Source organism: Hylaeus volcanicus, chromosome 8, assembly GCF_026283585.1.
Source record: "Hylaeus volcanicus isolate JK05 chromosome 8, UHH_iyHylVolc1.0_haploid, whole genome shotgun sequence".
Classification (NCBI taxonomy): domain Eukaryota; kingdom Metazoa; phylum Arthropoda; class Insecta; order Hymenoptera; family Colletidae; genus Hylaeus; species Hylaeus volcanicus.
In genome coordinates this window covers 3,050,676-3,075,658 of record NC_071983.1, presented here as the reverse complement: position 1 = coordinate 3,075,658, position 24,983 = coordinate 3,050,676, and the positions used below count along the sequence as shown (strand labels likewise).

General features: G+C 38.1%; 6 protein-coding genes across 16 annotated transcripts; 3 read left to right on the top strand and 3 right to left on the bottom strand.

Moving 5' to 3' along the window:
• Nucleotides 1–791: 791 nt before the first annotated feature.
• LOC128880653 (uncharacterized) lies at nucleotides 792–10,792 on the bottom strand. 3 transcript variants are annotated; one of them, XM_054130953.1, is made up of 14 exons: nucleotides 10,236–10,792; nucleotides 9,475–9,863; nucleotides 9,173–9,381; nucleotides 8,948–9,067; nucleotides 5,195–8,826; nucleotides 4,780–5,112; nucleotides 4,412–4,692; nucleotides 3,840–4,336; nucleotides 3,331–3,752; nucleotides 2,936–3,262; nucleotides 2,668–2,840; nucleotides 2,406–2,572; nucleotides 2,113–2,325; nucleotides 792–2,023 (listed from the first exon to the last, which is right to left on the bottom strand). In XM_054130953.1, exons 2-14 carry the CDS (start codon nucleotides 9,644–9,646, stop codon nucleotides 1,880–1,882), a joined length of 6,690 nt encoding a protein of 2,229 aa, XP_053986928.1. In that variant the 5' UTR covers nucleotides 9,647–9,863; nucleotides 10,236–10,792; the 3' UTR covers nucleotides 792–1,879. The 3 variants fall into 3 exon arrangements, with proteins under 3 accessions (XP_053986928.1, XP_053986927.1, XP_053986929.1); XM_054130952.1 differs by having other exon boundaries at nucleotides 10,304–10,792; XM_054130954.1 differs by lacking the exon at nucleotides 10,236–10,792 and having other exon boundaries at nucleotides 9,173–9,375; nucleotides 9,475–9,648.
• Nucleotides 10,793–11,823: 1,031 nt separating this feature from the next.
• On the top strand, nucleotides 11,824–15,592 carry LOC128880815 (uncharacterized). Its single transcript, XM_054131283.1, has 6 exons — nucleotides 11,824–13,491; nucleotides 13,556–14,284; nucleotides 14,362–14,522; nucleotides 14,618–14,829; nucleotides 14,907–15,293; nucleotides 15,451–15,592. The coding sequence occupies exons 1-6, from the start codon at nucleotides 12,263–12,265 to the stop codon at nucleotides 15,475–15,477; spliced, it is 2,745 nt and encodes a 914-aa protein (XP_053987258.1). The 5' UTR covers nucleotides 11,824–12,262; the 3' UTR covers nucleotides 15,478–15,592.
• A 118-nt stretch (nucleotides 15,593–15,710) lies between these two features.
• On the bottom strand, nucleotides 15,711–18,238 carry LOC128880817 (nucleolar complex protein 4 homolog). The gene is made up of 6 exons (XM_054131289.1): nucleotides 18,099–18,238; nucleotides 17,903–18,005; nucleotides 17,257–17,670; nucleotides 17,126–17,173; nucleotides 16,689–17,052; nucleotides 15,711–16,596 (listed from the first exon to the last, which is right to left on the bottom strand). The coding sequence occupies exons 1-6, from the start codon at nucleotides 18,234–18,236 to the stop codon at nucleotides 16,092–16,094; spliced, it is 1,572 nt and encodes a 523-aa protein (XP_053987264.1). The 5' UTR covers nucleotides 18,237–18,238; the 3' UTR covers nucleotides 15,711–16,091.
• A 23-nt stretch (nucleotides 18,239–18,261) lies between these two features.
• Nucleotides 18,262–19,500, top strand: LOC128880823 (ubiquitin-like protein 5). Its single transcript, XM_054131306.1, has 4 exons — nucleotides 18,262–18,413; nucleotides 18,523–18,639; nucleotides 18,974–19,163; nucleotides 19,245–19,500. Exons 3-4 carry the CDS (start codon nucleotides 18,986–18,988, stop codon nucleotides 19,286–19,288), a joined length of 222 nt encoding a protein of 73 aa, XP_053987281.1. The 5' UTR covers nucleotides 18,262–18,413; nucleotides 18,523–18,639; nucleotides 18,974–18,985; the 3' UTR covers nucleotides 19,289–19,500.
• A 146-nt stretch (nucleotides 19,501–19,646) lies between these two features.
• Nucleotides 19,647–22,454, bottom strand: LOC128880821 (uridine-cytidine kinase). Of its 3 annotated transcripts, XR_008457923.1 has the most exons (6): nucleotides 22,172–22,454; nucleotides 21,705–21,961; nucleotides 21,490–21,635; nucleotides 21,247–21,393; nucleotides 20,317–20,771; nucleotides 19,804–19,935 (listed from the first exon to the last, which is right to left on the bottom strand). XR_008457923.1 is itself a non-coding variant. In XM_054131300.1 (5 exons), exons 1-5 carry the CDS (start codon nucleotides 22,298–22,300, stop codon nucleotides 19,817–19,819), a joined length of 798 nt encoding a protein of 265 aa, XP_053987275.1. In that variant the 5' UTR covers nucleotides 22,301–22,454; the 3' UTR covers nucleotides 19,647–19,816. The 3 variants fall into 3 exon arrangements, 2 of the variants coding, with proteins under 2 accessions (XP_053987275.1, XP_053987274.1); XM_054131300.1 differs by lacking the exon at nucleotides 20,317–20,771 and having other exon boundaries at nucleotides 19,647–19,935; XM_054131299.1 differs by lacking the exon at nucleotides 19,804–19,935 and having other exon boundaries at nucleotides 19,955–20,771.
• LOC128880818 (folylpolyglutamate synthase, mitochondrial-like) lies at nucleotides 22,253–24,958 on the top strand. 7 transcript variants are annotated; one of them, XM_054131296.1, is made up of 5 exons: nucleotides 22,705–22,844; nucleotides 22,905–23,046; nucleotides 23,277–23,392; nucleotides 23,475–23,875; nucleotides 23,936–24,958. In XM_054131296.1, the coding sequence occupies exons 2-5, from the start codon at nucleotides 22,972–22,974 to the stop codon at nucleotides 24,841–24,843; spliced, it is 1,500 nt and encodes a 499-aa protein (XP_053987271.1). In that variant the 5' UTR covers nucleotides 22,705–22,844; nucleotides 22,905–22,971; the 3' UTR covers nucleotides 24,844–24,958. The 7 variants fall into 7 exon arrangements, with proteins under 7 accessions (XP_053987268.1, XP_053987266.1, XP_053987271.1 ...); XM_054131297.1 differs by having other exon boundaries at nucleotides 23,475–24,315; nucleotides 24,492–24,695; XM_054131293.1 differs by lacking the exon at nucleotides 22,705–22,844 and adding an exon at nucleotides 22,253–22,384 and having other exon boundaries at nucleotides 23,475–24,958.
• Nucleotides 24,959–24,983: the final 25 nt, after the last annotated feature.

Genomic DNA, 24,983 nt, shown 5'->3' with positions numbered 1-24,983 from the left:
CATTAAATCGCGAGCCCATGACCAAGATTTGTCATCTCTGGATCGAGTAAGAATTTCGCGAAATTAATCCGTAATCGGAGAATTTACTTGTTGACAAAAGTGTACAAACTTAATCGTAAAAATAAAAAATATCTTCTATTTATTTGGAATTTAAATTATTTACAACCCAGATTCGATCAGCGCTATTACCTGCTAGAAATATCCTGTAACAGTAATTCAGTCTTCACGCACACTTAACGTTATCATCAACGACCACGTTAACATTTGTTGATCTATGAATAAGAGTTCAAATTAATTCAAAGTGATTTACACATACGCGTTTCAATTCATCCGATAACATTTGTAACAAATTTTTGCAATTGTTCCGTGTGTTTCCACTTAGGTACTACCGCTGTAAACAGTACGTAAGCTCTTTGTAGATCTTTCCTGTTGATATTTTTAATAAATACATCGTACAGTCTCGACAAAATAATTTCTTTAGGTTAAGAAAAAAATATTAAGTTTCCGCAATTGACCCAGAAGAGGCGATATCTTTTTATTTGAGAGTACTATCAAAAATTAAAATAAAAAAAGAAAACAAAAAAATAATTAACAGATAAATATTTCAAAAACATTCATAAACTTTCGCGAAAAGATCACTTAGAATTTGTTACTCTTTACACAGGTATAAAGATATGCAAACAATCCCGAATGTGATGTAGTACCCATTTTCATTCGATAAAAATATCTCTGATACTGTGCAAAACGTTGAAACACATGATATATATATAAATAAGATTTATCCATATTAAATAGCTTTCAATAATATGTATTTACTAACTGCAATAATGTAATAATAAATACGAAATCCTGCGTATATTAGTTGTCATAGCAACAATTAGCTATAATTCGATCGCGATCATTAATAAATTAAATATGTTAGTAAAGTTTTATCTATAAATTTAAAAACCTATATATTACACTTAATTCAAATAACACTGGGCTTATGAAAAATATATAATGGTACTTTTGTGCAATAAAGCCTCGCATGATTTACTCGATTTTGTTTTCTTCTTCCTTCACGTCGGTTCCATCGTCCTTTCACACGCGGCCGATATATACACACGCGTGTGCCTTTGCCACTTTCCTATATCCCGAGTAGCATATTAATTTGTACACTTAAGTGTATTCGCTATGAAATAAATTTACAAATAGTTTTATACAATTTTCGCGATTCTAATTATATTAGAATTCTACTAGAAGTAATAGCTCTCGTTAGATGATTCAATTTGACAGATACGTTGTTTCACGTACGGAATCCGATTCTCAAAACCAAGTCGATCCGTTTTACGAAAACAAATTATCTCTATTCCTTCAAAATACTTACGAACTTTACACTGCACGAGAGTTGAAATACTCTAAAATTAATCAAAGATTACCTTTCCATCGACGCGCGACTCGAATCTATTTCCTTTACAGTTCGAGTTTTAATTTCTGATGCGAGCGAAGGAAGAGGTAATCTAGGATAGAAAAAACAACCCTAAAAAGACTATAGAAAATTTCGATCGTAATTTCAGCTTGGAATTTCCAACACTTTCGCGCGTGTAAAAAGAACATATAAAAAGAACTCGATCGATACAATGGCCTTCGAGGAAGGTAGTGTTCGTGTTCGAGGTTAAATAATATGAATGGACGGGTCGTATTAGTAGTGTAAAAAGAAGTAAACGCGTAGCTCATGATTCCTTTCCTTGCGAAACGGATCGAATGGCATCAACTTACGACGAAACGAAATAATCGATCGATCGCTTTGATTACAGATTTGACTGTGACACGAATTAACAATGACCCGTTATCGCGCGCGTATGATAATGCCGCATTATCGCTGATGTATAATCCAGTGTCACGGATTTAATCCACCTGGCCTTTTCCGATTCCGCCTATTCCTCTCTAACAGGAACGACAAATCCAACGGATCTTTCTTGTTCGGCATTTTTTGTAACAGACCGATTAAAATGTTATTCAACCTTCGTCTTTGTTCTTCTCTCTGCAAACAACAGTCACCGAGTATTACGTTAACTGAATATTCTACGGTACATTGATGAAAAAGTATCGGTCGATAATAATAGTAGTTACCTGGGCGTACGGCGTTGTGGATGTAGTAATAGATAAAATTTCATTTGACCGTCGTCTACCCTTACTCGTGGAAGATTTTTGTTGATCCTTACTGTGCGTTTTCGCGTTATCGCCTGATTCAGATTTGGGGTTAGAATCGACATCTTGATTGCTCGTTTTCTTCTTGTCCTTGTTCGTTTTACCGCCAACTTGTATTCCTTCGAGACTATGAGGCTGTAACATTATACATGGTCTTCTCCTATATTCTTTGCGTTCCTTGATTACTTCAACGACGTCGAAATAACGCTACTCACCAAATACGTTCGATAATGCTTGATGCGTTCTGGAAACGTTTCGAAAGCATAAGGTTTCGTGCACACTTGATGCCTAGCTCTGGCAACTTTTGTAAATAGTCGAGCTGCGCGATCGACGCGATACTCGCACACGTAGGTATGCTCTGGTGTCGAACCAACCGGTCGTCCTTCGTTTTAGAAGCGAGTGAAAGAAAAAATAAATTTAAATTACATTTGAGTTACTTTCACGATTGTATTTCACGAAATAAATAAGTGCAATTACCCTTGCAGTATGTATGGGGGTCGAGAACCCAACAACGCTCGGCAACCAAATCGCATGGAACTGCTTCGTAAAGCGGTGCGCAGACGACTTCGTTTTCATAAAACTTTCGCGTAGGCTCGTGATAAGTCTCATGGGGTCTCAAGTAGTGATGACCAAATACAAATCTTTCCCCTCTGTCAAGTGAAAGCAAATCGAACGATAGTATCGGGCACAGAATTTTAGTGAAAGTTGTTAGCGTTTGAAACGAATACGAATGAAAGTGACTTACTCGACATTCTTCCAGAGTCTTTCAATTCTAAAAATATCCATCTGTTCGTAATCGGGCTTCTGAATAGTCTTGTAAGTATGTTTCTCCGGAGTGTCCCTTAACACGTATACCGTGTCCCCCTGCCTGAGTTGCAAATCACCGCGCATCAAAGTGACGTAGTGTTTCTTTCCTTCCTCCTCCTCGTCGCCCTCTAATGGTATTTCCAAATCGACAGGACGCGGTTGACATCTCTCGCACAGATAAGATTCCAGACTTGTGTCAGCTTTGACGCAGTCGCAATGCTGCCAAACAAGGCACCGTTCACATTGAATCATCAAGCCCTCGTCCCTACATAAGAAATAATTTTTGTTAAATCCTGAAATTATCCATATAAAAACGAGTTCGGTTTTACTTACCTATGCAAGCCACAAATACACCTGATAACATCTTCCTCCCCAGCAGTCGAACCTCGAGGAGGTAAAAATCCTTGAGACGGAGGGCAGCCCGTCGCATCCGTTATGGCATCCACAAAATCAGGTTTACTTCCTAAGTATAATTTTCTTAGTCTGGCTGCGGCAATACCGATTTCCGAGGTTCTCCCAAAGAATCGAACGTTGTTGTCGAAAAGTTTAATCATATCATGATCAAAATGCTCGGCGGTTTTATAGTGACCCGTCCCAATGCACTGGTCAATTGTACTCAAGTCTATCGGATCCGATATCTTTTCATAATAGTCTGACAATTTTCTTTTCGAGGGTAACGTTATAAACGGCGAGCATAGCAACTGACCGTTTTCGTCGTTCGCGGTTGTCACGATGCTGTATAAATCTTTCAACACCTGAAAATAATTACATCACCCGTTAGCTAGCGATCATTATTTAAACAAGATAATAAATAGTACATTCGTGATATTTATTCTGATCACCTTGGCAAGTTTCGCAGTTTTATGCATTTCCGGGTCGTCTTGCGCCTGCGCTAGCCTTCGTGTTCGCACAGTACGCGTATTCGTGTTGGTCAAAGCAGTTAATTGCGAGAAGAATGCGTCCGATTGTATTTTAGCATCGCCGAGCCCTTTTTCTTTAGCGGCAGTTGGGTTACCGAATCTTGTTTTACCGTTCTGCATCTGCACTTGGTTCACCAACGATTTCACTCGCTTCACCTTTTCCAAGTTCCTCAACAAGAAGCAATGATGTTGTTGAGCGAAGCATCGTTGCTGATGAGACATAGGCTTCAGTACAGGGGCATGGAACAGACTGGAATCGCCCATCTTTCGGGACTTGCAAATGCCTTTAGAGTTGACGGATTGCACCATGTTAGATTTCCGCATGTTCTTTCTTGGCCTTCCAACCGATCGTCTTTCCGTGGGTTCCATTTGAGAAGGAAGAGCGGCGATAGTCTTCGTAACCCTTTGACTCTTTCCGCCTGAGTAGACGAGTAGAATAGAGAACTCATTCAAAGAGAATTTGTTAATGATACATTATGATACGGTCTCCTTACCTATTACACCTCTGCAAGCGCTACTACCGCATCTACACTCCTGTCCTTCGGATGGATTAAACAGAGCAAAGTTATAATCGTAGGTTAACTCTTCCCCTGGTTTGATGTCCCTCGAGGCGAACAACGCCATACGCGGAAGCCCGTGAACGCTCCACTTTTGCATCTCGCAATTCGGTTCGCAAGAATGATTTACGAATCGTCCGTCGCCTCCCATACGGTGGCCGTCGATGACCAAACCTCCGTCTAGGTGCAAGCAATAATGATGCGTATCGTTGGCGTACCTAACATGCGACGAAACAAGGCAAAGTTTACATTAACGACCTACTTTACACCGAATACATTAGTGACACTCTGGTTTGTCGGTATACCTTGTTGCCATTCTCGATTTGAACTCTCGCTCGGACACCACTTCCCCGACGTATTCGAGAATAAAAACACCAGTCTTGATGGACTGCTGAGTCCTCACTCCCCAACCTTTATCCTCCGTCATGAATTTCTGCAAACCTGGTGCCCATTCGTGCTTCTGGATCTTCTGATTCTCGCATTTTTCGCCGCAGGGACAAAGCTGTGGCGAGCATTCGCTGAAAACCATGCGATTGATGCAATCATCGCCGCAACCGCTCTCTGGTTTGCATTCGCATGCTTGCGCCTCGTACAGCGTGGTCGGCTTGACATCATAGTAAACGTTTGTGCGAATTTTTCTGAAAAAAAAAGCAAGGGAAGGTTAACATAAAGGAAACATATGCTGGTATTACTCGCGATAAATCATAATTAATTCCTTACTTGTAATTCCACGACGGCACCGATTCTCTGCTCGGCAGCCTGGACTGCGTATGCAACCACCATAAGTCGTAGGGCAACTGAAACGGTAGTTTCCTTTGACGTAGAAGCTTGCCACATTGATACGAGGCCGTTAACAACGCCGCAGAAGCAGATTCGTTCGTTTCGCAGACAATTTTACTCTTTCCTGGGGTAGTACCGCCATCGATGGTGCTGGCGCTTCCGCTTCCACCGTTCCGTGTCTTCGACTCGCAATTCTTCCCGCAATCGTGTAGAATACCACCCTGCAAGTAACGTTTCTTCCACCTGGATTGCTTCTTCTTGACGTTCAAATGCTTCCCGATCTCGTGATCGGCGTGAAGAACGTTGGAGAGACTGTCGTTTTCCGTATCGTATCCTGCGCTACGTAAACGCTTCACGTTCCTCGAGGCAAAGGTGCACGGACTCGCGGAGCCACGTCGCTTCTTCTGGTTCCCGTTGAACGAGCCAGAATGTTCCGTCTTTATGTTCGCTTGAGCGCTGCCGCGTTCCAGACTCTTCTCCTCGTTCAGCTCGGCGATGCGTTGTTGCTGGCACAAGTTGTACCTCTCCAGAGACTCCTCCAGGGGCGCGTTTTCATCGTACGTCCTCGAATCCAGGATCTTCTCAAACTTCACCGGACATAGTTTATTCGTGCCGTTGTTGGTGCTCTCCGATTCGACGAGATCCTTTCGCACTCTCAGTTGGCCAGATCGTGGTTCCGCGACTTCGTCCGAACGAGCACGACCAGACGATCCCTCCTGCTTCGACGAATTCGAATCGTCGGTGTTCAAACCTGCGGCCTTCGACGGGACAAGGTCCTGCGCGTCGTTGCTGTTATTGTTATCATGCTCGACGACGAGTTTGCTCGACATGGATTCTTGTATCTCGGCACTCAACACGGTTGTCTTGGTATCTAGCACCGAGTCATCCGATCCTTCCTTAGCCGTGTCTCCGGCGTCGTCGACTTCGTCCGCGTTGTCGTCGGCAGGCAAAGTTACCCTTGTCGACGCTTCGGTCGACGTCTCGCTGGGATTCAACGATCTCTTTTTCTTCTTCTTCTTCAGAGTCGGGAAACCGGTGCGGTTGATGGTCTTGCGCCGCCTTATCTTCTTCTTGGCCAAAACCAACGCAGCTGAAGACTTTACAGAGTTAGGAAAGCTCGAACCTACCTCGTTATCCTGTGTCGGTTTACTTTCGTTCGTAGTCTCGATCTCGTCGTAACTTTCAGTTACGTGAAACTCAGCCGCGTCGACCTTTATGTTCTTCTCTAAACGTACGTGTTCCGGTGACACGTGCTCGCTTTTCTCTGGCTTATCGGCTTGATTTTTGTCGATTTTCAACGCCTTATCCGTAACCACCTTCTCTGTTCTGCCGCTGCTTTTGTCCACGTGACCTTTCACGTTTTTCGAATCGCTCAAACACTTGTCCGATTTCTCGACTTTGTCGGTTTTATCAACTTTCTCGAGGGCGACGTGTCCGCCATCGGTAGGGAGTTTCGTGACCGTAACCCGAAGATCCTTGACGATCTTCTTCTTACGCCGTGGTTGGGCTTCTATTTGACTCAACGGTTTCTCCTCCAACGATTCTGAACACGAAGCGCTCGACTTATCGGTGCTCGCGTTCTCTGTATCCCTGTGCCTCTTCTTGGGGGTAACCAGCACGGCGTCCTCTTGAGAGGAAGACCCAGAGCTGCCCCCGTATCTTGTTATCGTTGCTTCGATGGCCTCCTCGATGTGGCTCTCGGTAGAGTTGGTCTCATTGGTGGTCACGTCGGTGCAACTCGCGTTGGAGCTCTGGGAACTATGAGGGCTGGACAAGTGATAATGTCTTTTCTTTAGCGGCAACCGCTGTTCGTTCGGATTCGAGTTTGCGTTCGCGTTCGTGCTGCTCCTTGTGTCCGTACCGGAGAGTATCTTTTCCTTCTTTAAACGCCTTTTCAGCTTCTGATCGTCGCTCGCTGTAATGTCGCCTTTCCTTTTCTTCGTTAATTTCTTTACGCGAAAAATTTGTGGCAACTCGGAGTATCCTACGCTCGCGTTGTTCCGGCCTAGACTGCAAGATCTGGCGAACTCTTCTATTAATTTTTCCAGTTCTTCGATGATACATGGATCGATACGTATCGGATTTTTCGGAGGTAATACTAACCGTCGGCGATGCTTGTGATGATGGTGCTTGTGACAATGATTGTGTATAGGTTGCGTTCCCTTGTCGCACTTGTTGGTAACGTTCTCGACACTCTCCGCTTTCAGTACGTCGCCAACAGGTAACGAGATAAGCGTCTGTACGCCAACGCCGTTCGTTTCGAAGGCGTTCGTTGTCTTTTTGCTACTCTTGTTTTCCTTTAACACGCGTCGCGTAACCGGCACGACGCTCTTTTTCATCGAAGTCTGTCTCTTGGTCAACGGACCCGAACTATTTCTGTTCTCCTTCAAACTTCTTTTACTCGAATTGAGCGTTTTCCTATCGCTAACCATCCGCTCGCAATACGGCTTCTGCCGTCGTAAGGGAACCGTCGTTTTGTTTCCCGTTCCTGGCTTATCTCTCTTCATCTTCTTGTACGTTCTGCCGTCACACTGAACTACATCCTTTCCATATTTACTTGTAACTGTTCTACTTAGGCACTTGACACGCGTCGGGGAACTCCCGTTCGTCCTTTTTCCGCTTATCCTCCTCTGCGAGAATTGCTTGGATGCTGTACAGCTGCGTTTCTTCTGACAAGTAGGCTTGTCCTTAAACTTTTTCAGAGGTTCGCTCTTCTCTTCTTTGCCCTCTCGAGATGGGACAGCTTTATGCTGCACTGGTTTCGCTTTCCCCCTCTTACTCGGTTCTTCCTTCGAGACTTTTTGCTGCTGCGACGACGCAGACTCCTTCTTCTCATTTTTCTCGGTCTTTTCCGCTTTCTCTATTTTGTCTACTTTCTCGATCTTCTCGATCTTCTCCACGATTTCTGGCTTGAGTCTTGGCCTACCAGGACCGCGAGGTTGCGTCGAGACTGTTTTCGCCGGTCTACCCGGTTTCCGCTTCGGTGGATACAAAACACGATCTACGTTCACCGCTGGTTTCGGGACTACGGTTTGTATCGGGGATTGCGTTGGCGCCGACGGACTCGCGGGGCTGATCGCCAAGTGCAGCGGACTATTGTCCACCGATTGAATTCCCGAGTCCGGTGACACGTTCGAAACGCATGGGTATTCCGAATCGTTTGTTTTTTTCCCTACTTTACTTCGTCGTTTTCGCGGCTCCGACAGCAGAGCCGTTTTCTCGACGAATTGTTGTAGCAAAGTGGAACTATATACAGGTACGGGAGGATTCTGATCAGCGGTTTCGCTCGTATCCGAATCTGCCCCGAGCGACATTCGTTCGATAGCTTTCGACACTAGTCGACCACTTTCGGAATCCTCGAATCCATCGAATGGCGCATCCTCGTGCTCTTGATCCGGTAGAATAGCCGCCAAATCTTCTTGATTGATTTCTTGAAGAGGTGGATGTTGTTGCTGTTGTTCCTGCTGCTGCTGCTGCTGTTGTTGTTGAGACTGTTGCGTTTGTTGTTGTTGCTGCTGCGAACCCAGACGACTTTCCGACGAATCCGAATCGTCGCTGCTGCATTCGGACGTCTAAACGGGACAGAGAACAACTACTTACCGACAAACCGTGTATTTACATTTATAAGAAACGCGACCAATTCAAGTATCTACGATTCAATGTCTCGCGCTTACAAATACCCACACAATTTACCTTCGTTTCGCAATTCGTTTTATTTTTTTTCGACGTGTTTTTTCTGTTCTTCTCGCATTTTGCCTTTTCCGTATCCTCTTTTTTTGGACCTTTCATAGTGATCTTTAGTTTAAGCGCTCCCTGCAATGCAATTACAAATGTTATGTTGTTGGAACAAAACGAAATAATCTAGTCCAACTATAGCATTTTTTATATAACGCGCAGCTAAGAGTTTAATACACGTACCGATTCAAAATTTGTCTCTTGAATGGAGAACGTTTGCTCGCTATGCTCGGACGTGCAATCCGAATTCGATCCTGTATCTTCCTCTTCTTCCTCGCCGCTGCTCCCGTCCGAATCAGAATTCGAATCCGAATAAGAACAACTACCCTCGGTGCCGCCGGAACTTTCGTCGTCAGAATCAGAATCTTCTTCAGAGTCAACCGAATCTGTTCCTAACGCACGTTGTAACATATGCTTATACAAAGACCTATTACAAACTATCGAGTAAAACAGTTACATAATCTATTAATGCAATGTTTTGCTACCATTCGGTTCTGTGGTTGGATCCCAGCTACCTCCACCCTTTATGGCATCCATGTCAACAGTAGAAGGGAGCTCTCTTTCCTGCTCCCCGTCATTTTCTTCCCAATTCCAATTTTGTAGCTCTAATTCCGAAGGATGGTGAATAACGGCGCTCCATCCTGAATCACCAGACATTTTTTGGCTTATCTAACATCCAATAGGATCGAATAGAATACCATTCCTTATGATTTTCTATGTTTTACGACTCCTTTCAAAACAGTATACGTCATATCTGTTCTAGTTTCCTGGATGTTCAAACGTCCTGTCTGCCCATGGAATTCCCATATTTACTCTCCAATTTCTATTTATGCTTCCTTCTAGACACGATTACACCTTACTCATAACGATACAGCTGTAAAAATAAACACGATAGCAAATGTTATCACTCAGAAAATACATGTTCCTGTCAAAACATTCTAATACACTATCATTTATCGATGGTTAGGACAGCAAAGACACGATGGGAACAAAACAGTTTGGTACAACACCGAAGGAATAGCGGATGCTTCTTGTCAGTTAGAGCCACGATACATAGAATTAAATCCACTCCCTCTGGAGTCATCTAGACATCCTTTGTCATCTAAACCAGTGGAATACCAACAAATCTAATCAAGTTTCGTGTCAAAATCGGAGTTCCAACAGTTTAAGGCCATTTAACTCGACCTCCGATTCGACATTTCACGCGTTCCAAACCTGTAACCTTAAAGCGCGGGAGAATGCTTACACGTATAACCTCGCACGGGGGAACGGGCATCAAATGGGAAAACACGATCATCGAACGAGCATGTGTACCTTCCTCACGGTGTAATTGTTACCACAGGAATCGCTATCAACGATCACAAACAACGTCATAGAAGAATTGTTGCTCCTCGATGCGCGCGTATTTCACCTACGAACGCGTCACTTTCGCGTACGCACAGCTGCAGCTGCAACAGCAGCAACAGTAACAGCAACAGCGACGGTAACGCCGATAAGCACGTAAACAACACGGTAAACAGGACAAGAAAAAAGAAAAGAATTCTCTGATAAATCTATCGGTCTGTTTACATCGTCGACGAAGCACATAGAAATCTTGGAGTAACACAGAATAGTAGAGAGGGAGACCACGACAGGGACACAAGAAACCAGGGGGATAGGGAGAAAGGGAGAGCGAGAATGAGCGATGGGCAACAGGGAGAAAACGAGAGGGACAGAGGAAAGGGGAGAAACGTTCACGGATCGCAGAAATTAGAAAAATAAAAGGCAAGCACGTTATCGTCGAATCGAGCGCCTAAAGCGGTAAAGTACTATGAAGCGAGGAGTAGGCAAGTACGCGTACAATGACAGACACGATACCCTCAGACCTCCTTACTCCGTATCGCACCAATAACCCAACGAAGATCTAACCGATTCCAGATCGACGATTAACCGACGAAATTCTCAAAGTTGCTTGGAAAGTACAGCTGTTTCTGTTTCTCGGTCGATGCGCCAGGTGCGTCGGCGACAGGGCCCATGAAAACTCCCGTGTATTCTAGTAAAACGCAAATTCCGTGCCATCTGTCGTTAAACTCTATTACTATGTTACTGAGGCGGTACGTATGAAATATTCTGTATAATAAACTCATGAAGATTGTATAAGGAGTCCTAACTGTGTATGTAGTATAGAAGCATGAAGACTGTATAAGGAGATCCAACTCCCTAAGAAAGTTACTAGAAAACTGTTATCAAAATCCCGAACTTGAAGTTATGAATATTTCGTCCACTCGCGGCGCAAGTCGCGCAGCTACGGTATATATGCATATGTGTATGTATTATCATATACGTGTATGATCGCAAATTGCGTCAACTAGATGGAGCCACAAATTGACAGTTCGTGGCGCCATCTTATAGAAACGGTTGGAACTATTCTTACTACAAACTTGGGCGTCTTATCACCGATGGCGCCACTAAATAAAAAATCGATAATTATCCTTGTATTAAATAAATATTCATAAAAATGATAAATTTGACGTAAAATAATATAAGACATTAAAAGATAACAAATATTAATTTAATGTATTACATTTTTAGTTTGTCATGTAGTAACGAATCTAGGAAAAAGTATATGCTCCGCTGCATTTCTGTAAATATCCCTAGTTTAACAAAGTTGTGTAGTGCAAGTTGCAGTGATGGGCAAAACTCTAGGTTTCGAATAAATCTGAAGTTTGCCGATATGTTTGTCTCGTTTCCTCTTTTGAACATTTTCCAGAGAAAGAAACGAGACAAACGCATTGGCAAACTTCAGATTTATTCGAAGCCTAGGGGTTTTGCCTGTGCAACACTGTTACGGTTATCCAATCCATATGCATCTTTAGAATTTGAATTTAATGACGTAAACGGAAAACCAGTATGTAGTACGATACAAATCAAACAGTTCAGAATCATAATAGTAAACTTTGTGTTTTTATTAATGCTCTATTGAAAAAAAACAAGCGTTGTTTATGACGTTCAATACAATGTACACTACGTACTTGTGATTTATACTGAAACTGTAAGTTTAATGTTAAAGTTGAAGTGATTTTGATAAATACAAGTTTGACAATGCTTTTGAAACAACAAAGACTACATAGCTCTCGAGAGATTTTAATAGTTTTTTTAGAAACGAAAACTACTGGATATTTTACGTTTATATTTTAATGAAGTTTAGCGTTCTTGTGTGATCTTTCATCATATATGTTCGAGTTATATTTTTGCTCCGTTAGTTAGCGTACATTGTTTATATTTTTATCAAGAATGTCGAATCTTTCGACAAATGGTAACGCTATGTTAAATAGCATGGATCAGAACTATACGAACACACGTCCAAAATTTCAACCGATACGCGTGAAAGAGTTGTTACATTTTTGTGAAAGTGACGACGACGAAAGCGAAGACAAACTAGACGATTCTGTTAACGAATCAGATTCCGATGATATTCAACCTTTACCTGTGGATAATAGCATTGAAGATAATTTCAATAAGTCGTTACCTTTATTTAATACAAAGTACGATAGCGACTTCAGACCAACTTGCAAAGTTCCACAGATTACCGTTCCTTCGAAACTTGAAGAACCACTTTCAGTCAATAAAATTGTGGAATGTAGAACAAATACTGTAACTACTGATGTGCATGTTTCTGTATCCAGCAGTTATAACAATGAAGAATTAGGTGATAATAAAATAAAAGATTTCACACCAGATAATCATAGCGAAGGGTCGCTTGACAATCTTAAAGTTGAAATTGACATTAGTATACCAAAACAGTGTTTGAAACATAACGAGCATGAACATGACTCGAGAAATGAAGGAAACATAAAGTCTGATCATGCAAATCATGTGCAATTAAATTATGAAAATATTTGTACGCAAGAGAAAAGTTCTCAACATGAGTATAAAAACAAGCATATTGTTAGTGAAGACATTAAAGGACAATCAAACGAAGGGCAGGCATGTAAAAGTGATTTTCAATCCCCAGATGAACATGATTCTTGTAAAGTAAATAGTAACGAACTTGGATCTCTTGTGTTTGCATCTCAACATTTCAAAAATGTATCGCAATTCGCTAGTTGTAATCCACAGAGTGCAAACACAAAAGTAGATACATTAGAACCAAAGTCAGTTGTAAACCAAGAAAAAGTAAATCATGAAAATAATGCTTCTAACAATTTGTCGACGTTAAACGTTGAACCATCGTCTGTTGATCGCTTGATGTTACAAACTCCTTTAAAACACGCACCACCTGGTTCTTCGCGTCCAGAACCTTGTTTCTCTCGTAGAAACATCGCTCAAACGCCGCAGAACAAAATATCCGAAATATCGAAGAATCATAGATTAACTCCAGCTACAATATCATCCCATTGGTCTCAAAATAATATAAGACAAACACCGCTGCAAAATAATAATTTCAATTTTAAGGATGCTGCACAAACTCCAAAAAATTGTGTCTATCTTACACCTAGCATAACAAAACACGAAACTCCAAGGTATATAATACAACTATGCGTTTAAGTACTATAATTTTCTGTTTAAATAAATATTTGATTGTAGGTATTTGAATACAGAGAGCAAAACGAGACAACCTTTAGCGGATACGGGAAGTTCAGCGTACAATAATGATTCGTCTAGGCATTTATTACAAGGTTCTCAACTTTTCAAAGTAAACGAAGAAGTACCTAACAATCAAAATAAGTTATCTAATAGAAATTCAAGTACCAATACACGTATATGCAAGCAAATATTTGAAGCACCGGAAAGCGTTGTACAATTGAGATCAGACGCTAACGAACGACCGAAAGAAACTAATTATCTAAATAGAGAGGATGTATTGGTGGATAAAGGGACTGCAACGCATAATAAAGTACCAAATAATGAACATGTTATCCACTCTAATAAAAACAACAGAGAAACTTTAGAAGCTGTATGTAATGTTTCTCAAAATCAATATGGGATGGATAGTAACCAAAACCAACCGGAAAAGTCAAATAGAGTTGTAGATAATGCGTCAAATGTACAATTTTCAATGCCAACTAACATTCCCAAATCAAAGCAGACTAAGACCCTTTTCGTAAAAGGAAAGGAGTATTTAATTTTGGGGGTACTTGGCCAAGGTATGAGCGGAGAAGTTTTAAGAGTGCAAGACTTATTGTCTCAAGAATTATGTGCCATTAAGTGTGTCAATCTTAACCGTATGGATAAGGACTCGGCGCAAGGTTGCTTAGAAGAAATTTCAATGCTACATAAATTACAAGCGCCGTGTGTCGTTAAGATGTTCGATTAGTAAGAAATTATTTTGCAAGTATACAATTTACGTATATAAATGTACCGATGTTTACATTCGGGTCTTTTTCTCATAGCGAAATTAAGTATCCTATGGTCTTTGTGGTGATGGAAATGGGAGATACTGATCTCAGTCGTCTTCTAAAAACTATGTTGCACGAGAAGCAAATTTCCCTCACGATGATTCTTTACTATTGGACAGAAATGTTGACAGCTGTGAAACACATACACGATAACGGTGAACATTTTAATACATAAAAATCGTATGTTTATCGTAGGAAGGTATATAGTCCTTGCTTGGCTAACTTGAGTTTTATGTTTACGTATTTCCAGGAGTGATTCATTCAGATTTGAAACCCGCAAATTTTTTATTAGTACGAGGAAGATTAAAGCTTATAGATTTTGGAATCGCTTCTAGTATGAATGCAGACATGACATCTGTTGTAAAAAACTGTCCGATTGGAACGTTAAATTATATTAGCCCAGAAGCACTGATGGATACTGGTGGAAACTCGGATTCTCCTACACATAATGTCAAATATAAGGTATAAAAAGTAGTTTTTTAAAATTTCGAACAGATTACAATGTATACGGTAATACTAAAAACATGTTAATTTCGTAGATTACTTTTAAGTCGGATGTTTGGTCGTTAGGATGTATTTTGTACAGTTTAGTGTACGGTCATACACCGTTTCATCACATACGATCACAATGGGCCAAAGTGAGTGCGATAACTAATCCAAAACCAAACATTCATTTCCCCGCAACTTTACCGCCAAGAGAAGGTGATAACAAAGTTGTACCATCGCCACCAATCTTAATCGATGTGATGCGTAAGTGCCTTCAGCATGACCCAAAGGCACGACCAACGGTGGCCGAGCTTTTGCAAGTGGACTACGTACCTACCAAGCAAGAACGCATGTTAACGTCAACTCCTAATATTCCAGCCAGTATTTTAGTGAAAATAAAACATGCATTGGACGAGACTGAATGGCGACAATTACTACGGGTTTGTGAATTTAACTCATTAAACTACGTTTGTCATTTTTACACAAATACATTAGCCAACAAAGAAAAGTAGTTCTTATTATTATTTTTTTAATATAGAAATTAAATTATTTACATTAAAAATAATAATTTGTAATTTGTGTATTTTGATGTTCTAGGCGTTGGAAAGTACACAATATACATAATGCTGTCTGGATTAAGGACTTCTATTTATGTACATAAATTCCTTTATACATAACAATCGATAATAATACCGTAGGGTACTTATTTAAATGTATTATAATGAAATGTGGGATTATTTAAATATTGGTTTAAAATGTAAAATTGTATCATGATCAACTGAATTGCAAAATCCATTAACGCTTACCTGTATAATATTTGCCAAATAGATATTGTATTACAAACGAAACACGGGTGATCTATTAAATTAAATAACTTTCACTTTATTATCACACATTCATCCATACAAATGACTTCATTTAACAGAACTGGTAGTTATTCACGAGTAGTTATTGTGCTAGATAACTGCATGATTGGATGTCTAAAAATACGTATCTACATGTTGCTCGTGAAACAATGTATTCCGAATCAATTCCTTTACAATTAGTTTTAGATTTTAAATAATACAAAAGTATGCAATATCTTCATACTAAACTTTTTAAACGTATAAAACAAACGCAGAAACTTCATCATTTTCTTTGCGTTCCTTTTTTTTCTTTTGTTCATTCAGAGTGTTCTTTTCGATATCAATGTATATTGCACAATATACATGTATAATGTATAACTTCGATATTGCCCGTCAGTGCATCGTCGTCAGTTGCCAATACTGCAATAATCTTTCACCTTTTGGTAAAGCTATTGAATTGGGTCTTTCGAACGTTAGCATGATATCTTTCACTTTATTTTTTAATTCCCGATCGAATAAATGTCCTCCGGTGCGTTCTAAAGCCGATGCCATGTCGTACTCGACAGAGGGTAAAGGTTCGCGAATAAAGCGAGCAGCACTAGCGATACTCGGTACTATGTGCCACTGCAGTGCTTTGATTTCCCAAAGACTACTTAGAAGAGCGTTGCTTAACAATGGATCTCGTTCTTCCATCAAGAACGGGTCTCCAGCACCGTTACTTTCTTCCGTTGAAATTTCTCCTTCTTGGGGATGATCGATGAGACGTTTTAAGCCAGGATGCCTAAGTAAAAGATTTCCAACAAACAATAAAATTATGAGAATATCTTCGGGTGGTGCAACAAGAGTTAAACGCGCGAGTCGTTTTGCAAAGGCGGCGACTAATGCTTCTGGTAAGTGCCTGGAACGTAACACGAATACGTGATAATCCTGACCCTCTCAATAAAGAAAAACTTTAACGAATAGACATATTTAGATATTGCGGATACTTACGTTGAACTGAGAAAAAGATCGGACAAGTAAAATAAGCGAGCTTTGTATTTCGTATGAAAAATTTCTGGCTCAAACATAGAATAAAGTTTGGTAAAGATGTTAGGATATTCCAAGTTGTGTTTGGTAACCAATAAAAATACACCTTGTAATGCGAGCAAGCCTATAGTCCCGTCTGCATCCAAGGAATCCATAAGAAAATCTGTTAGTAAAACAGGCTTTTCTAAATGTGGCATTACTCGTTCTAACAAAACTACTAATAACTGTTTATGTAACTGCGGCGTCAACTCCCAATGCATAACGCAAACCCAAACTTTATTTAACGCGCGTCTAGCTCCTGCTTGATCCCATGTAAAACTTTTACTATCTGGTAAAAAGAATATAACTCGTTATAACGATGTATAAAGAACGTATGTACGTAGAAAATGTATCTTCTTTACCTTGCTGTGGCCCGCATAATAAGTTTTTATTCTCGGACATCTCTTGTTCTAAATCATAAATTGTACACATGAAATATTAGATTCGATAGAAATTATTTAATTTACGATAATTAGACCGTTTAAATATATACCTTCGTTTTCCTTTGGCAACAGCAATTTGTGTATAAGCTCGAGTAAATTTTTTATATAAATTTCATGTGGCTGCCTTTTCGGTGTAAGAGAGGGAAGACATTTCCAGGTGTAGTAAAGAGCATCGGGATACTCCGTAATTTCTTGAAATCTAGATATTAAACTAGCATTGTCTTTCTCTGGCGATAGTAAACTCATCAAAATGGGTTTCAGCCGGTGAAGAGGGAAATAGTACCCTACACTGCCAAATGGTTCCAATGGATTTTTGCCTTCTTCTGCCATAAGTTTTATAGCGGTAGTGAGAGCTTGTAATTGAATAGCAGGCCGATACTTTTCTATTGTTAAAAGTATCTTCTCCCATATTTCTTCGTAACAATTTCTTAACCAGCTGATGTATCTTGCTTCTGGACTCGGCTCTGTTTCATAAGTCTTATGAAAAAGCTGTTTCATAGTTTGAAATACTTACAAAATCTGTACAATGCTACAATTCGTATCTCCGTGGTTAATTTTTGTGTCCAAATAGAGATTTTCACAAAATATAACGGTATAAAACGCGTTCAATACGATACGAATTGAAACACTATCAGAGGCATGCATGATGTCAAACGCTGTCAAGTAGTTTTAAAGCATTAAAACGTTCGAGCATACCTGATATCGTAAGTGTTATCGTCCGTTCAAGATACATGTCACCCCTTCTCAAAACTTCGACGAATATCGTTTCCATCGTAAGCAGGCAGGACAAAGTGGATTCCTGATAGAGTGATTAGGAATTTTATTAAACGACATAACCTCGAAATATTCTGTGTATCGTCTATTATCGAATGATTTTAGAGCTCGCACTTACGTCCCATTGGGCTATTATGTCTACTAAATTGTTGGCGTGCTTCCTCGAAGATAGAAATTCCTGTGCCTTTTGTCTTAAAAGTTTCGACGACATTTTCTGACTAGAGGAAGCGCCGGGAAGATCTGCTGCGTCCGCCATCGTCGTCTACGGAGAATTTGGTAATGGCAGAACTTATTACAAGACTCTACGAATGTGTTCTCTCGTATATTTATTACTTCCCGTAATTATCGTATATTCTTTGAGTCTGAAATATTTAAAAATATAAAACGCAAAGTTCGCGTTTCACCTCCATCGGTTGTAAGAGAAATCGATAAGGTGTAGTATCATTAATTGTATCATTTTCATCGTTCGATTAACGTTTTGAATTTTGTAAGACTGATTGTCGAATTGTCGATACATGAATACATCCAAACACGCATCTTAGACGATTTTGAACTTTGAAGTTATTTTGCTATAAAACTGAATCGACGTGTGGTATCCTTCTGTAAAAGAGCGGATCAGGAAGACTTATTCCTCGGCAACTTTAATATAACGATACGTTGTAAGTAAATATACCATATAATTGTTGCATTCGTATCCGAATAATACAATTGAGTGTATTTAAAAATCATTTTGTTGAGAATGATGATATGACTCGTGACTGAAAGCATAATTATCAAAATTATAACTGTTCGCTAACTAGTTATCGATATCGATAGCACATAACCTGCAAATTTATTATTATCTTCGGATATCATTTTATCATATAAAAACAATATGATTTTGAAGATACAATTATTCTATATATGCAATATATATATATATTCTATATATACAATGTCAGTTATATTTCATTCTAATATTCTTTTAAACGAACTTCTGTTTTTTATATTTAGTCGAAAGGAAACATGTTAGAAATAACGTGTAACGACCGTCTTGGGAAAAAAGTCAGAGTTAAATGTAATCCAGACGACACGATAGGCGATTTAAAAAAATTGATAGCTGCTCAAACAGGGACACATTGGGAAAAGATTGTTTTAAAGAAGTGGTATACCATTTTTAAGGATCACATAAAGCTACAAGATTGTATCCTTTGAGATCGAATGTGCTTCTATATTGTCGCACAGTATTAGATAATTCTGTATTTTCCTTGACTTAACGATTTAGATGAAATTCACGATGGCATGAATTTAGAACTTTACTATCAATAATTAATAAATAATTCGTGTTAGATATAAATACAATAATAACAGTAATTATAAATTTTTATATTTAAATATTTCATGATTTTGTATCTTACATATTATTAAATTGTACAATGTATATAGTAACTATATAATAAATAAACATAGATAGCAACAGCAAAAATAATATCATCTTGATTGTTGCTGTTAATAGATTTATAAAGCTTTATAAAACTTGCTATATGTAATTGTTACTTAACACCTAAATATTGCTATAATATTTTTACAAACTCACTCTCTACAAATATAGCCTATTTTCACGCAGTAAAATATAAGATTTGACATTAACATTTTGTACCTAAGTTAGATCCTTTAACAATAGGTCTGAATATAACGTAAAACATTTTATCATGCATTTTTCAAAACTTAATTGTATCACTTTAAGGTCATCACTAATTTAATGTAGTATGACTGCATTAAAAGTATGCGAGTATTGCGTATAACGAAAACACGATTATCGAACTTATTTTTCATCTAGCTCTAAACCTTTTAAAATTAATGCGGCCTCTTGGACAATTTTTCTGTTCTGTTTATCGAATGTTCAGGTTGCTTTGTAACCCTACCCCTGTTGCTTAAGAAGTCTCTTATGTGTTGCACTATCAAGTCTATCGCCACTGCAACAAAACATAAAATATAAGTACGTAAACGGTTAAAGATTGCTCGTTCGACGACAGGGAGTTCATTCTTTATTATTATATCAGTTTACAATATAAACAAATGTCATAAAATTATACATGTCAAATGATAATTGTTCCATGTAACGATATACTGTTATGGGAATTAAAATGTGTTTAGCATTTATTTTCAAAATAAAGGAATCGAATAAAAAACTAGCACTACAGGATAACGTTTATATGCTTTATGCTTGTTTATAAAATTTCAATGTACGTCTATACGAATATAGAAAGCGGCGAACCGGTCAAGGAATAACATCGTGTAAAAAGTCTAAGCTTTCAATTCCATGCATAATTGCATATACATACACACGTACTTACAAATATTCATATGTGTGAGTAATACTTGAATCTCTCTAGTATATTAGAATGATGTATTTTGTATAACCATGCAGTATGTCCATATTTTAGGAAGAGTGTAAAATTAATTTTATCCTATGTAAGGGACTAATGAATGCACGCATATTAAAAGCAATTCTGTTGCTCAATATAAATTTAATACAAATACAGTTCTGTAACTATAGAAGAGACATATTAAATATTTAAAAAAAAGATTCAAAATTACTGCAAATAACTTGCTTATACATAAATGTATGATAAATATGTAAAAACGCAATGCTTATAAATGAGTGTATTATGCTTAGATCATCTGCTGAGCGAGTCGGAAATTGAGGTATGCCTATGTTGGTAGATGTATGGATGCTGCCCGGATGAGTTTTCAGCCTTTTTCAAACGCAAAATGTCCCAGATGTGGTGCACTATAAGGTCTATTGCCACTGAAAACATACAACAACCAAACCATGTACGTTTTCTTAAATGACCTTAACTTTCACGCTAAATTAAAAGACAGCTTTGTTTTTGACAGCCCTTGCATACCAGGCAGCACCCATTAATATACAGATTAAAGCTATACAGACATGTACAAATGCAAATAATAACGAATTTAAGCTGCCTTGCTATATCGGATCTGCACCTAAATTATGTTAACTATCTTTTAATAATACAAAGAGTTAAAGTTAAGCTACAATCATGCTTAACTCTTATATCTTGTAAATTAGGTGCAGATCAAACAAGAATGAATTCAAACTATGATACAATGAAAATATACATTTATGAATAAGTTAATAATACTTGTTACATGTTTAATAGCAAAAAAATGCAATGAAATATTCCAAAATATATATGACACCATATGCTTAAAAGTATAACCTTGCATATAATCTGATATATGGTTATAATGCAACAATTTACCTGTATTATCTGCACCTCTGGGTATAATTACATCTGCAAACTTCTTTGTAGGAAGACAAAATTCTTCGAATGCAGGTTTTACAAAATTCATATATTGATTCAATACGTAATCTAAGTCTCTTCCTCTTTCCTTTATATCTCGTGGTACTGCAAAAATAATTGAAAATATTTATTTAATAGTATAGAATTATTCCGATGTATACAGTTCTGTTAAAAGAATGACGCGTTTTCGCATAGTTTTACCCCTTCTAGCCAATCTAGTATCCGAATCGGTATCTACGAACAGTTTCATATGAAATAAATCTCGTATCTTAGGAAAATAAAACACTAAAATTCCTTCGAATAGAACTACGTCCGCAGGGTAGATTGTTGTTGTTTGATCTTTGATTCTGGAATTGAAAAGAATCATTGAAACTCTGTGCCGATCTACACTATTTTTGAACGATAAAAGTACGTACAAGCTATTCGTTCTATAATCGTAAGATGGTATTTCACATTTCACACCAGCTAGTATATCTCGTAACGTTTGAAGTATCAAATCGTTATCGAAAGCATCGGGATGATCGAAATTATATTGTCCTTTCTCGGCTTTCAGTTTCTCAGCCGGCGATAAGTCGCGATAAAAACTATCCTGTGAAATGCAAACTACTTGTCGCTGCATGTGATCCATATCAACTTGTCCCAGTTTCTCCATTATACGTTTGCAAACAGTTGACTGAAATAACAAAACACACACACACGCACACAATCATTTCGTCAATTATTTTCGACGAACGAATCGACACAACGAGTCGAGAAGTCAGACGATCTTCGTATTATAGGTTTCTTATTAAGGTTAAGTCGTATAAAAATTTGTACTGCTTATAAAATGACAAGTACAGTTGATTACGACGTTCGAGAAAATCCAGCTACGTATGTTACTCACTTTCCCACTGGCCGTGCCACCGGAAACGCCGATTAAAAACGGCGTTTTACTTTCCAAACCGTTCAGTTTTCCATTAATACCGAAAGACATCTTTCGCGGCGTGATAACGTTTATCGACATATCTGCCATCGTGTAAACTTTATTTATACGTTCCGCAATTGAACAATGAATCGACCCCGAAGCCGAGTGTGATTTCGAAACAACTGTCTCGCCGTGCGTATCAACGAGTAATACTAAGTGATACCGATAGTAATGGCAAGGGTATCGATAGAAATGCAGGCAAACACTTGATGTAATGATTAACTAAAATCGCGCGCGCGCACATTACCAGTAGTATTCAACTAATTATACAAGGTGTTCAAGTTATCAGTGCCAAGGATCTAGCTGATCTACATTGATCTATTTAGCTGATCTACCTGTGAGCACGTGCGAGTCCCAACCTGTCCCAACCTGTCCCAACCTTATGCACACTAGGACGTGAATTGGTACAATAATCTTTCTCAAATATTTATATCCGTATTCCTGTGCATGCCTTGAGAACTAAGAGAGGTCCAGAAACATTTGTTCAATTTAGAATATTCGATGATATTTTTTAAAGTAATTTTGAAATTGGCCATTAATATTTCACAAAAACTGGGAAACCTAATCTTTATCTGTCTTTAAATATATATAAGTAAGTTAACGATATGTTTACAGCAAATACTCGTTAAGTAAGACAATTTTATGATTATAGTGAAACACTGCTCCTATTTATGATCATCTTATCATTGAATAGATGATTGCATAATAAATGAGTATAGATGTTTATCCCATGGAAATATATAACGCTGAATTCATTAATCAAACGTCATGCTTGTTCATTAGCTAGTTACGAGGTAACATTGTGTTATATTAGTTTATTATTAGCATAGTCGTTTAATGGTGCTTGGAAGTTTTGATTTTGTAAATAATATACACAAATATAGAAGAGATGGTTACTCATATGTACCATGATAATTCTTACAAGGTATAATACGGACTGTTATTTAATTTATGTTCAGTTTACTTATACAGATAGGAATAGTAAACTAAGATATATAAGAAAAATCATTTATCACATTTTTAGGCTGCTTTAAAAGCATTGCAAGGTTTACAAAGCAACATTCAATATTTGAAGCTGGCAACAAAAACAGATAATAGTGATCTTTCTAACTTATGTAATACAGAAAAATACTTGGTTCGGTAATGATTTTTTCTTTATTTTGTTGAAAAATTAACGTGTATACCGAACATAACGATAATTTTACCAACATTGTTTTTATAGGTCAGGTATTACGCTTGAAAAATTAGAAACTTTGTCTGTCATACATGTAGCAGGTACTAAAGGAAAAGGTTCTACTTGCGCATACACAGAAGCTATTTTACGTCAACATGGTTTTAGTACAGGATTTTTTAGTTCTCCACATTTGGTTACAGTCAGAGAACGCATAAAAATAAATGGAGAATCGATAAGCCAGTCGCGTTTTACACACTATTTTTGGAAAGTGTATAAAAAGCTGGAAAATGCGAAAGAACACGAATCCGACATGCCTGCGTATTTTAAATTTTTAACAGTTCTAATGTTTAATATATTTTTAGACGCGAACATTGATGTCGCTATTATCGAAGTTGGAATTGGCGGGCTGAAAGATAGTACAAATATCGTAAGGAATCCTGTATGCATAGGTATAAGTAGTTTAGCATTGGATCATACTTCCTTATTAGGTAATACTATTGAAGATATAGCTTTTCAGAAATCTGGGATTTTTAAACCAAAGTCAATTGCATTTTCTGTTCCACAACTTCCACAAGCGATGCGAGTGTTAGAGAAAAGAGCAATTGAAAAAGATTGTTCATTACATATTGTCCCTTCTTTCAAAGAATATACATGGGAAAATTTAACACCTATTTCAAAAATAACAAACAGTATCAAACAACAAAATGCATCTTTAGCTATTCAGTTGGCCATTGCATGGATAACGAGTAACAGCGATAAATGTTTTCCGACGATGAATACTACCATAAATGATAATAACTTTTACAATAAATATAAAGAATATATTCGAATAAATAGTTCTATACAAGAAGCACAAGTTTCAAAGATTGTGGATATGAATAAGATTGCGGTAGGTTTATCTTCTTGTAAATGGCCAGGTAGAATGCAAATTTTAAGAGGTAGCATCGCCGAGTTTTTCGTAGATGGTGCACATACGATTGAAAGTATCGAAGGCTGCGTTAATTGGTTTAACGAAGTAAGCAACAACAGAAATAGAGAGAAAAGAATTTTAATTTTTAATTCTAGTGGAAATCGAGATCCAATTCCGTTACTGACACCTTTGAAGTCTTTATATTTTCGTAAAGCATATTTCGTACCAAATATTGCCGGAGTGGAAAATGTAGATGCCGAAACAAATTGTTATTTAATAGATGAGCAAAAACTTAAATGTGTGAAGAATTCTGAAGTATGGGGAGCTGGTTCTGTGGTTGCAAATAGTGTTTTTGAAATTCTACAAGAAATTAAAAAGGATTCTGAAAAAGAAATTAATTGTAGTAACAATGAAAAATTTCAAATTCTTGTTACCGGATCGTTACATTTAGCAGGTGCGGTTCTTACTATATTAGATCCGAATTTGACGATGAGTACACAATTTTAATATGTATCTAAATGTAATTGAATAATCATTTTGTAATATAAAAGTACAAATAACAAGAATATTTTGTATAAACAGTAAAATTATATATTTAATAATCATAATAACAATAACTGTATCAATTCGTAATATATTAATGAAAT